The sequence below is a fragment of the Heloderma suspectum genome, chromosome 4 (genome assembly GCF_057233095.1).
Source record: "Heloderma suspectum isolate Gila_16-S chromosome 4, 16-S_ref, whole genome shotgun sequence".
In the NCBI taxonomy this organism is placed as follows: domain Eukaryota; kingdom Metazoa; phylum Chordata; class Lepidosauria; order Squamata; family Helodermatidae; genus Heloderma; species Heloderma suspectum.
The window spans coordinates 160,148,245-160,161,569 of record NC_139461.1 but is presented as its reverse complement, the minus strand read 5'-3'; the positions used below and the strand labels follow the sequence as shown (position 1 = coordinate 160,161,569).

Below are 13,325 nucleotides of genomic sequence, written 5' to 3'. Positions count from 1 at the left end.
CCAGGCCCAGATGGTATCCATCCAAGAGTTCTCAAAAAACTCAAATATGAAATTGCTGATCTTCTAACCAAAGTATGCAACATGTCCCTAAGATCAGCCTCTATACCAGAGGACTGGAAGATGGCTAATGTAACGCCAATTTTCAAAAAGGGATCCAGGGGGATCCAGGAAATTACAGGCTGGTTAGCTTAACATCTGCTCAGGGTAAATTGGTTGAAGTCATTATTAAAGATAAAATTAGTAAGCATATAGAAGGACAAGCCCTGCTGAAAAAGAATCAACACGGCTTCCGCAAAGGTAAGTCCTGTCTCACTAACATTTTAGAGTTCTTTCAGAGTGTCAATAAACATGTAGGCAGGGGTGATCCGGTAGACATTGTTTCCTTGGACTTCCAAAAGGCTTTTGACAAAGTCCCTCACCTAAGACTCCTGAGAAAACTTAGCTGTAATGGAATAGGAAACAGGTCCTCTTATGGATCAGTAACTGGTTAAAGAACAGAAAGCAGAGAGTAGGAATAAATGGTAAATTGTCCCAGTGGAGGGAAGTAAATAGTGGGGTCCCACAGGGATCTGTATTAGGAACAATGCTTTTCAACCTGGTCAGAAACGATCTGGAATTAGGAATGAGCAGTGAAGTGGCCAAGTTTGCAGATGACACCAAATTATTTAGGGTGGTTAAAACAAAAAGGGACTGTGAATTGCTCCAGAAGGATCTCTCCAAACTGGGAGAACGATCATCCAGATGGCAAATGCGGTTCAATGTAAGCAAGTGTAAAGTGATGCACGTTGGGGCAAAAAATCCCAACTTCAATATAGCCTGATGGGATCTGAGCTAGCGGTGACCCACCAGGAAAGAGATCTTGGGGGTGTGGTGGACAGCTCAGTGAAGATGTCAACCCAGTGTACAGCAGCTGTAAAAAAAGGCAAGCTCCATGTTAGGCATAATTAGAAAAGGAATTGAGAATAAAACTGCCAATATCATACTGCTGCCCCTATACAAATCTATGGTGCGGCCACACTTGGAACACTATGTCCAATTCTGGTCACCATACCTAAAAAAAGATATTGTAAAGCTGGAAAAAGTGCAGAAAAGGGCAACTAAAATGATCACGGGACTGGAGTATCTCCCCTATGAGAGAAGGTGGGATTGCTTAGCTTGGAAAAAAGGAGGGTAAGGGGAGACATGATAGAGGTCTACAAAATTATGCATGGTATGGAGAATGTGGATAGGGGGACATTTTTCTCCCTGTCTCAAAATACTAGAACCTGGGGTCATCCCCCATGAAGCTGATTGGTGGAAGATTCAGGACAGATCAAAGGAAGTACTTCTTCACACAGCGCATAGTTAAACTATGGAATTTGCTACCACAGGAAGTAGTGATGGACACCAGTTTGGTTGGCTTTAAAGGGGGTTAGACAAATTCCTGGAGGAAAAGGCTATCAATGGCTATTAGTCTTGATGGCTATGTGCTACCTTCAGTACCAGAGGCAGTGAGCCTATGTACACCAGTTGCTGTGGAACATGGGTGGGGGGGTGCAGTTGCACTCAGGCCCTGCTTGTGGGTTCCTGGTAGACAGCTGGTTGGCTGCTGTGTGAACGGAATGCTGGACTAGATGAACCCTTGGTCTGATCCAGCATGGCTCTTCTTATGTTCTTAAAAAATGTGGGGAAATTTCTGGCACAGCACTACTATGTTCCAGCCAAGAGGCAACATGCGGTCAACCCAGGGGAAGGAGTTATCAGGACAGACATAATCAGAGGCTCCCTAAAATTCTGAAATGGAAAGGCCAATTTCCTGAGCACTGTAATTATAGGGCCACAGTTGTGGCCCTACATTAAAAGTGAGATGGACTAATTGCATTCTGCCTTCATAACCAGAAATTAAGGGGGCAATACACTCTGTACAATCCTACAGATTGCGCCCCTGCTACTCAGAAACCCCCGAACCTGGAGGCTTCTGAGGGCCCTATACTCTGCTGGACTGAAGCCAACAAAGCAGGAGGGGCATGGTAGGCAATTTTTGCCTCCTCATCCTCTAATCTCCCCCCCTCCAGACAGGCTTTTCAGCCCATCTAGCTTCGGAGGGAGAAGGAAGGAGGCTGGAGGAGGCTCAGGATAAATTGTATCCTGGCCTCTTCGGGCTCCCCGCTGTAACACCCCCTTTCCCCATCTCCAAGGTCGATTCTCTGACCCTGTAGAGGCAGCCGGTGCAGTTCTCCCTGCACCAGCTGTAAGGGGTTGGATCTCCAACAACCCCTTCCGAGGTCAGAGTGCTCAGGTCAGGGTTAATCCAAGGGATCCTGCGCTCCCTGGGATGCTTGCCCAGGAACCATAGGATTGCTCTCTTATACTCAGGAAATGGCTCACAGGATTGATCTGAAACTTGGCAGAGTAGAGGAAGTCAGTTTGAGGTTGGTCTGTGCCAATTTTGAAAGCATAAGAAATGGCTTATTTATAGGAGTCTGAAGTTTGAAGAGTGACCTCAAACAGTTTGAGAAGAATTTTTCTGGGATTAAAATTATAAGCCAGTTTTGGTTTGCATAGCATCTTTTGGTAAACCATTTGTTTTGACAGGTCAAGGGGAAGGTCTAGTATAGGCTGTGCCCCAGTAGCACCATAACACTGCTGTAGTTTTTATTTAAAATGTGATCCCCACAACCCCGGACAGTTTTATCCTATGGGAGCTCATAAGGTATTCCACTTGGCAAGACCAGAATGATACTGCAGGAGGGAAGGGCGAGAGTGTAAGTGGGCATGGCTGGTTACCAGAGAGATGAAATAGGAGGGAAAAGGAGGAACAGATGAGTAGGGAGCTTCCTACGTCAGTTAAGGTTTTAGGCCAGAGCTGGACAACACATACCCCCCATCTTTTTTTTGCAGCCTCGCAGCACCCCCCCCCCCCAGTGCTGCATTGCGGCGCCAAATTATTGCCGAATTTCAGCGACACGCAGCTGTGGCAACAAAAAAACCACATTTTCACTTGCCCCATGTTTTAATGCGAAATTGCACTCTCCTGGGTCTTCCAAAAGAGCGATTTTGCATTAAAACAAGGTGCGCACCTTGTTTTGAAGCGAAAATTGGTTTTCCCCCAGAGGGGCCAAACTGGATTTGGATCCTAGCATGGGGAGCAGGGGAGATTTAATGTGTTTGACCTGCTATAAAGCCAATCTGGATCAGCCCCACAGGGCCTGCCATTTCTACTGCAAAATACTGATGGATCAAGCAAATGGATCACTATTTGTCCACAGGAATAGCAGACAGGCCCCACCCCTCAATCTAGATCAGGCTCATAGCTGGGGGCGGGGTTAAGCCACATGCCCCCCACACTAGAGTCCCCATCCAGACTGCATCACCTGCGCATACTCTAGAGTAAAAATGAAAAAAAGACGTACCTGCTAGCTGCATCTCTAAAGTAATGTCTGTTGGCCCTGATTTCTTATTAATTGTGTTATTTCTTCATTTCTTTTTCTATTGAGTTCCTCATTTTTATTTTCAGATTTGCCTGATGAGTATTTTAAAATGTAATCAAATTCAATTAACAAAAACCTTTGGGTTTAATATGTTTTGTTAAGGTCTTTCCACATTCACTCAAGCTCCAAAACGCTGGGAAATTTTATTTCTTGAATTTATTAATTTATTGAACATATTAAATGCCTCATAAATAACATTTTTCTTGCTCTTAACAGATGCATTCTTTAGGCAATATGTTATGGTGTGGTATCCTATGCTGTGTCTAGTTCCATCTTCACCACTACCTTGGAGCTACATGGCTGTCAGTGGGCAGAGAGGCGGACCCAAGTCCCAGATTTGTCTGTTCATGGGAATAGACACAAGGAATCTATGCAACTGAAGCTACCATTGAACATTACAAATATCCAAGTGGCAACCGGTATGATTTGCACAGAATGACAGAGTTGGAAGGGACCTTGAAGTCATCTAGTCCAACCCCCTGTTCAGTGCAGGATAAGCCACAGGTAAAGCATCCCTCCTTACTTTTCCTCTCCATCTCCCACACACGGTTTGGGTTAATTTTGTAATCCTGAAACAAAAATCCCATACAGTAGTTTAACATTTCCTCATTGTGCAGAATGAGCAAAAGAGCGGAGAGGGAGAGGGAGAAGGATACTTGTAATGTTCAATGGTAGCTTCAGTTGCATATCATTTGAGCTGTATAGACTCCATGTGTCTATTCCAGGGAACAGACAAATGTGGGACTTTGGTCCACCCCTCTGCCACTGACAGCCATCCACCTCCAAGGCAGCAGTGAAGATGGGACTAGCCACAACATGCGATACCATATCATACCCCTATGGTTGAAATAACTCGTCAAGTCCAGACCCTTAACAACAGCAATTTTCCAGTATTTTGTATACTTGAACATGGAAACCCCTTAACAAAACATGCAAAGGTCATCTTCTTGCGCAACGTGGGATGTTGGAGAAATCTGCAACTGATTCAGATGAGGTTGGATTTCTATGGATCTGACTGGTGGATCCTGCAGCAGGCGAGCTATTTCCAAGTCACAAGGACTTGCAGACTGTTTTTTTCCGGGGGGGGGGGGATTTGTGCAAATGGACATTAGTGCAAGTGCACATTTGCAAATGAACAAAATCCTTGTATAAGAAATCTGATTCCATCAATGAGCAGACGACAGAACGAAATATGCCTGGTATTCCACGAAACACAGAAGGAGCCCATTCAGCCAAATCCGTTCATCCCTAATCACAACTCAGCCCCAGCATCAAAACCACAAAGCCTACAAATTCCAAAGCCTTTCAGCACCTTTCAACATCAGGTAATGCCTGAGTACCCCCAGTCTCACCTATACTAGGAAGAAATGTACTAAGTTTCTACATGAAGGATTTGGAGGAGAAATAAAGGGGACATCAGATTCCTACTTCCATTCTGAAGTGGTACAGTCTCAGCAGGGCTGTACTACACAATTTTTCTAAACATAAAATTGCCTGAGAAACGCAGACTCATATGCTTTTCCTCCACCCTGTCAACTCCAGCTGGCCTTCATTTCCCTACTCAACCAGTTCTAAGATTCCCACACTCTCTTCCCATTCCCCATCTAGCCTAACCGTGGTGACATTGCTTTGTAGGAGGCAGCATATCTAATGGCGTGTAAAGCATCTGGGAGTTGTAGCCAATCTAAGACTCAAGTGGTACCCTGGAAGAGCAGTCCGTTTTCCTATTTTGCAAGTGGGAAAGCCATTCAGCAGTCCCAGTGGAGTCATACAGCCCCTGAATGACCTACTGAAGGAGGGGCTCACCTGCAATACAGAGTGTCCCATCGGACTATTTTCTGAGAGTTCCGCCTCATACAGTGGCTTCTCAAACTTGGGTGCATTGTCATTCATATCGAGGATGGTGATGCGTAGTAGGGCACTGCTAGCACGTGGTGGACTACCTCCATCCTGTACTTTGATGGTTAAGTCATAGGACTCTGATTGTTCCCGGTCCAAGTTTCCCATCACAATCAGCTGTGGCTGTTTCTCATCTTGGTCCTCTGCTACCTGCAAGCCAAAAAGTTTCTGGGCATCTGAACCAGGCATGAGCTCATAGGAAGCTACACCGTTGGCACCAGCATCACGATCCATGGCCAAGGGGATGGGGAAGAGCGTGCCAACATTGGTGTTTTCAGGGATGGCTAGAGTGATGACAGGAGAGGCAAAGTTGGGTGTGTTGTCATTGATGTCCAGCACCTCGATCTGCCCCTCCAGCAGGCGTGGGCTGTTGCTCATCAAGTCCGTAATAGAAACCTCAAACTCCAGAAAACAAGCATCCCCTGGAAACAGCTGCTGGCACTCTCTCAGGCTCTCCCGGTCAATGGAGGTCTCTGTGGTAAAGATGTCACCAGTCTTGCCATCCACACGCAAGTAGGGGGAACCCACCTCCAGCTTATACAGGTGCCCCACATCTGGGAAACCATAGTCTGCTGCCAAGCTTCCAATGAGTGTGTTGGGTGGCTGCTCTTCCTGTACCTTGTAGACCACACGTGTCCCAGAGCCCAGGCAGGGAAGCTGGAGGAAGAGCCACAAGCCCAGGCAGGAAATCAGCTGCTGCATTCTGAAGCGCGGTGGAGCTGAAAGAAAGCAGAGAGTGCAGGGCATTAGCAAGGGAACAGATCCCTTCCCTACCCAAGATGTCTTCATCCAATCTTCACATGAGGCAGCATGTCAGCTGCTGAAGGCTATATACGTAGTTTTCTGTGAAGCAGGCAAACACTTTTATACCCCTTGATGTCTCCTGGGAACAGGTGACGTGTTCCCAGCCTTGGAGGTGCCTCTGGAAATCACCTCAGCTTCGATACCAGACAGGCCACACCTGCCTGTCACTGGAGGAAGCCGCACCTATATTTGCTACACACCTTAATCACCACAGGAAGAACTGTAATCTCTGGCAGAAATGCAAAGGAGGAGGGTTTGGCCCTGTACAGTTTAGCTGGGCAGGCCACTCCACCACGGAACCATGAACACAATACAAATACATGCTGTGAGCTCTGCTTCACAGAGACATTCATATGCCCCCGTAAAGAATATCTAACAGAGCATCAGAAAAGTATGCCCACTCCGCCAACACAGAGTACACATGAGCACACACACAACTTCCATGACAGCAAGTCTCTTATGCAGTGCATACCACGCAAGCCATATATTGCGTGCCATAAAGCAGGTCTTGCCTAGCAATGTAAAATTTATAGAAATTTTGAGGCCATGGAAAAAATGTTTGTTTGTTTTTTTCTGGGGGGGGGGGGTGTCAGAAAAACAGAAATTTGGGGAAAGATTGAAAAATAAGCAATATTTTGTTGAGTGCTCTTTTCAGACCTAAAATCACTTTGTTCCTTTAGGACAGCCTTCCCCAACCTGGTGCCCTCCAGATATTTTGGACTTCAGCTCCCATCTGCCTCAAGCAGCATGGCCAATGGTCAGGAATGCTGGGCACTGTAGTCCAAAACATCCAGAGGGCACCAGGCTGGGGAGGGCTGCTTTAGGAACATCAAGCAGCCTTCCTGTTCCTAAAGTTATATTACGTAGTTTGCTCATAAAATTATCATCATATTTTAAAATGTTTAAAAGTAAAATTAGTAAATTCGTAATTATCGTCTGAATAGATTAGAACTACATTAAATGACTGCTACAGCATTGGGAACACAGGACTCTATAGAACAAAACCTAAACTATCAAGAATGCACATTTACTGTCAAGAATGCACAGCGGTGACTCTACTCACATGTGGGGAACCTGAGCATAAATGTCTATCAGTAAAATATACTTTAGATCAATAATTTTAATAAAAATGAAAGAACTAACTATGCTGGGAATCTCACAGAGAGGATTAAAAAAACAGTTTTCCCCATGGCTTCATTATTTCCTGACATTTTACATCTCTTGTCTTTCTGTGTAAAAAGCGTTCTTATTACATAGTTCTTAGAAATCATTTCGTGAGGAGTAGGCTGAGTAACACTACACAAACACTCCGTCTTAAATTAAAAAAGAAAATATTTCATAATCCAAAGCTATTTAATTGGGGGGGGGGATCCCCCTCAGGAAAGAAATGGGAAAAAAACATTTTCTTTCAGAATTTTTCCAGTTTTTTTCTGGGCCTTCACTAGGGATGGCGGAGAATTTCTCCCCGAAACTTTGGGGGGCCGAGCGCCGTGTTCGGCCCCCCGAACAAGTTTCGGGGAGAAATCCTCCGACTTACCTTCGCCGAATGTCCCTCCCGGCGGCGGGTCCGGCTGGCGGTTCGGCAGCTGTTCGTGCGGGGTGGGAGCGGCAGCCGGTCTTTTGACCGGCTGCCGCCGCCGCCATTCCAACAACAACAACAAAAAAAACAAACGCCCCCGTGATAGGCTACGTGACGATTACCGTAGCCTATCATGGCTAGATTTGCAAACTCAGCCGTGATAGGCTACGTCAATCGTCACGTAGCCTATCACGGGGGCGTTTTTTTTTTTTTTAACTTTCGAGGTCGCGGCCGGGCGAGGTGGGAAGCCTCCTCCCCGGCCTGAATTTCGGCCGGGGCGAGGCGGGAAGCCTCCCCCCCGGCCTGAATTTCGGCCGGGGCGAGGCGGGAAGCCTCCCCCCCCGGCCTGAACTTCGCAGGGGGAGCAGCGAAGCGCCTCCCCCCCACCACGAACAAGCTTCGGCGAAAGGTAAGGGACTTTCGTCCACCCCTAGCCTTCACTTGCCAATACTCACTGCCATAGGAATTTTTTCTTTCTTTTTTTTAAGGGCAGTGCTGATAACAAATGGAATCAGGAGCAGTGGCAGGTAGGTAGGCAGGAGGGATGCAGAGTGATTATGGAGAGCATGGTGCACCCACGGCTAGTGCCAGAGCACTAACGTGTTTTAAGCAGTTGCCTCCAATTCCCCACTCTGCTCAAGCAGAGCTGCCTTCTGTCAGGCAGCAATTAGGTGCCATTAGTTCCCACATGAGCAGCGGCATCAGGCTTCCTTTTTTTTAAATGGAGGCAGTCTGTGTTGGGACACCCCAAGGATCTGCAGACACGTTCATGGAGGTTGGACACCTCCAATATGGGGAAGGAGTGACAATTACAGTAGCCAAGAGGAAGGCCGGTCACAAGGTCAACTACTTGTGGCAAGCTGTGACTTTCCAAAGACATATGCAGCCCCTCATGAAAATTCTGCATTACCTTCTACAGGAAGTGATTATAAATGTGTGAGCAGCCTTGTGATTCACAAAAAGCAGTTGTGTCCTTTGAGCGTTAAGCTAAAAGCTCATAAAGTCTTGAGGGGGCTCTCTGAGCATTTGACAGCACTCAAAGGACAAACATGCCAGCCCCCTTCCAGCTGATACTCTGTTCTGCTCCGCCAACTCCCCCCTGCTCATTTTTGGGAAAAGGGATGCGGTAGCAGATGGCAGAGGACTCCACCACTGGAAGACACTGGCAGGGTGCCTGTTCTGGCTGGAAATGACACAAAGACCATCATTTTCTGCTGGGGAATTACAGGGCTAGTAGTTCAGAAAAGGCAGCAACTGGGCCAGTTTACACAATCATCACAGCCCAGCATGGCTTATTTAAGCCATGGTGGCTTGCAGTGTGTGCTTGCAGCCATTTTGAATATTCAACCCCTGCCAGGGTGTTGCCATGGTTTGCTATGTCATCTGAAGTCAGGTGGCATGCCTTGTTGGGAGGGGGAAACAACCCTACAAAAACCCTACAACAGGCCATTCCACCCAGGTTCAGATGACATGATAAGCCACGACTGGGGCTTGAATAGGCAACCTGGCGAATGCAGTAGGCAACCTGCATTGATTTATTTTCTTTATAACAATAGAGGAGGAGCATCTGGATTTTCTACAACAGACAACAAAACCGTTAGTACAATTTAGTCTAAATAACTCTTCCCTCCCCCACCCCACCCCCTGCTTCTCCAGTGGAGTTTCATACAGCAGAAATCTTTCCAGTCCAGTGACTAAATTCCACGCTGCAGGATGGGGAGAAGAACAATGTGAATAAACTGGGTGTGGTCTACAATTCTTGATATACATGGTTAATAAGTATACTTAGTATTTATATAGCACTTTAGAGCATTAAGTGGCCTTAATATACATTATCGGTCGCTGGAGGGGGGATGATTGTTAGCCCCCAGCCCCAAGGTTCAGAGAAAGCCTGGGATTAATCTTGGCTCTGAGTTTGCTGGGCACATGGAACATCAAGCAAGTGCAAAGCCAAAGCGCACACACACACACATCCCTCCAGCGTAGAGCTGGGGCTGGAGAGGCATATCAGCTTGCCTGTGCCCTTCCTGGGCACTGTGTGTACCTAGCAAGCACAGAGTCAAAGCACACTCACCATCCTCTCTCAAGCTGAGCTGGAGACGGAGCAGGTGCTTGTTTCTGCAACACATGGAACACTCAGCACCCTCTCCAGCTCCTGACTGCAACTGGAATGGGGAAGAAAGGACATTCCCAGACTTTGTGCTGCTTTTTGGAGGTGCCATGTGAGGTCAGGGGCATGTCCTCTCCCCTTGTGGTTCTGGTGACAAACCAAACAATGTTTACTACCAAAGCCAAAGTTTGTGCCCCCCCCCCCCCAGTATACCTATACTCAGAAGATCCTTGTTAACCTAACTTAGCGGTAGGCAACCTTTTAGGGCTCATGGGCACATTTGGCAATTTGAGAAACTGTCTGGGGCAACATTATAAAATGGATGCCATGGGAGGCTTGGCTAGTCAGAAAGGACAAAAAACCTGTGCAAAAGACTGAGTATGAGGGAGAAGTGGGGGCTGAGGCCCAACATGCTACACAATTCATTTGAACTCACAGTTTTCAGCACCACTACAAGCCTATTTCACAGAAGGCAAACTCTTTTTCTCTCCCAACCAGGCAACGTGTTCCTCCCCCTATCTCTTTCTCCCTCTCTCTCTGGCTCACCACCCATACACATTATCTATCTCTCTCATCCTGGCTCACCATCCATAGACATGTGCGCCCTCTCTTTCTGTCACACACACATACATGCACACACACTCAAACCCCATCCATCCATCCTCCATCCATTCACACATACATACCCGCAAGCACCCCATGTATCCACCATACATGCATGCATGTGTGCAGGCACTCACGGTCCTGCTTTCTTCTCCTCACTGCAAGCCATTGGCATTGTTAAGGGAGGACCACCTGGGCACGGGCCCCGGATCTTCTGAACAGCCCCAATTGCCATCATCTGCCTTAATACGAGTCTGCTTCTTCCCCCTGAGCTCAGTAGCCTTGGAGTTACTAAGGAGGCCTTAGGGCTCACTCCCCTAGAAGACCAATGGGGAGAGTAGTTTGAATGCACCAGTCTTTTAAACTAGAGGGGAGACTGCCACCTTTCCTTCCGCTCATTGTTTTTTCTCTCTCCCTCTAGTTGTCTGCTCTTACATGCCCGCTGCTGGGAGTTTGGTTGCAATGACTTTTTGAAGAGGGAGAGAGAAGGGCAGGAAGACCTCCATGTGAAATACTGGTATTTCACACAGCATCTGAGTTTACTGCCCCAAACTGGAACCTTTGGCTTCTGCAGGAATTTAGTAGCTTCAGCACAGCAAAAGATTCAATCAGCCTCCACATATGGCTTTCTCCCCCCTTCAGTTTAAGTCCTTCTAAATAGCTGCAGGCCTCAAGATTATTCCTAAAGGAGGGTTAGGACTATGTGACACCATGATCGAGAAATGCTGGGGCTTTTAAATAGGTTTGACAGTTTTTAAGAAGAAAAAGCCCTCAGCTATCTCCCCTCATATCGTTAATGTGTGCAATCCTTACAGACCCTCCACAGCCTCCTAAATTCCTCCAAAGTGCTTCCTCTCTGAAAGGAGACACTTGGCTTGGGGAGTTATCTCTCTCCCCACTCCTTTCCCAATCACCATTCTTCTTTTCTTCTTCTTCTTTTATCCTCTATCCTGGTGTTTCTGCCTCTTCTGTATTCCACCCAGAGCATATCTTGGGGGATTCTCAAACAGAATTATCTTTGGTAGGTAAGAGAAGTTCTGAACTGTATTTCACTTTATCCTCCTCATCCAAATCTTCAAGAAAAGTGGGTTCACATGGTTGCAGAGGAACAAATCTGGGGTTCTTTTGTTTGTCAGTTGTCATTATCCAGCAATAGGAAGGGCTGTAGCTCAGTGGGAGAGCACAGGCTTGGCATGCAGAAGGTCCTGGGTTCAATCCCCAGCATCTCCAGGGAGGGCTAGGAAAGAATCATGCCTGAAACCCTGGAGAGATGCTGCCAGTCGGTGTTGACAATACTGGGCTAGATGGACCAACATTTTGACTCAGTAGAAGGTACCTTCCTATGTTCCTATGAACAGAAAGCTTTAATAAAAATAGGAGGGGGGATAAATACTGCTCACTCATACAATCCTATGTATGCGTACTTAATAGTAAGCCCCATTACATTTAATGAGGCTTACCTAGAGGAAAGTGTGCACAGGATTCCAGCACAAGTTACTTTTGCAGGGAGGTTTGCACCCTGATCTTTGGCATGTTTACTCAGAAGTAAGTTCTGAGTTGTGAGCATGGTACTGCAGGCTTAATACACTGCACACCCAATTCCAGTCTAATTAATTGACTACCCTTTCAGCCTGGACCTATGCATGTTTTGTCACTTGTGTGTGTGTGTTTCATTTTTCATGAACTCTAGCTTCAGTGGTGAAGGAAAGGCTCTTACTACATGCTCAGAGTTTCTCCATAACTTAGCTCTAGTCTTGAAAACAGACTCATTGGCTGAATCCTGGTGAAGTCTTGGCACAAATAAGGTTGTGGGGAGGAAAATACAATGGGGGCTTGTGCATAACAAGGAGGATACTGTATCACCCGCATGTATCTCATGGAGACAACTACTATCAAAAGCATGAGGATGGGATGAACATATTACATCAAACAGAACATCACCTGTAGGTCCTGCAATATAATTTATATAATTGAGTGCAAATAAAACAGGATGTCATATCCAATATGTAGGAAAAACTACTACTGACCTATGCACACACTGCAGAAACCACAAATTGGAAAACTTGACTTAAAAAGTGGAGCAACCAGTTGCAAAGTATCTCAACACTGAGGGCCATAACCTGTTTGACTTATCTCTAACAGCTATAGATATACCAACAGATCCAACAACATTGACTAAGAGGGAGAACTTCTGGATATATACCCTTGGCACTTAGGCACCACACGGCCTTAACCTGGAGGACAGTACAAACACTGCTTAACTTCTGCAACTGATCTGAACATTCCATCCTCACAGGTCAATAACTGCCACCTTGGAAATAGAATTTGTATCTTAACAGCTGATGAAGGTGGAAGCCAAAACATTTTGTTAGTTAAATTGGAATCTATTTGTTAATCACAATTACCTGTGTGTAATTGTGTGTGTATATATATTTTAGTGAGTAACTGAATTCCTATATGGATACAGAGCAAGACTGAGTGAAGTTCTGTTTGCTGTTGCTTATTTTATTTTTTAAAAAACCATCTACATACAATAATTTTATTTATTTATATATACACACAGACACACACGCACACACACCAATTACCTAGGGAGGCGGTGGGCTCTCCCACACTGGAGGCATTCAAAACGAGGCTGGACAGTCATCTGCCAGGGATGCTCGGACTTGGATTCCTGCATTGAGCAGGGGGTTGGACTCGATGGTCTTATAGGCCCTTTCCAACCCTACTATTCTATGATTCAATGATTATATATATATATATATACACGCACGCACATCCCATATATATCTATATATAGATATATATGGGAAATACATTCAGTTTGAATCAAGTCTGAAGCCCAAGCAGAATTGGGTAA

At 46.1% G+C, this 13,325-nt stretch overlaps 1 protein-coding gene across 1 annotated transcript in view; it reads right to left on the bottom strand.

The window, feature by feature from the left end:
• PCDH1 (protocadherin 1) overlaps positions 1-13,325 on the bottom strand; it is a 211,991-nt gene that overhangs the window by 176,492 nt on the left and 22,174 nt on the right. Inside the window, exons 3-4 of the mRNA XM_084851558.1 lie at positions 8,827-8,935; positions 5,277-6,088 (exon numbers count right to left, since the gene is read on the bottom strand). Of these exons, the coding sequence (XP_084707684.1) occupies positions 5,277-6,088; positions 8,827-8,935 (921 nt within the window). The remainder of the gene's footprint in view (positions 1-5,276; positions 6,089-8,826; positions 8,936-13,325) is intronic.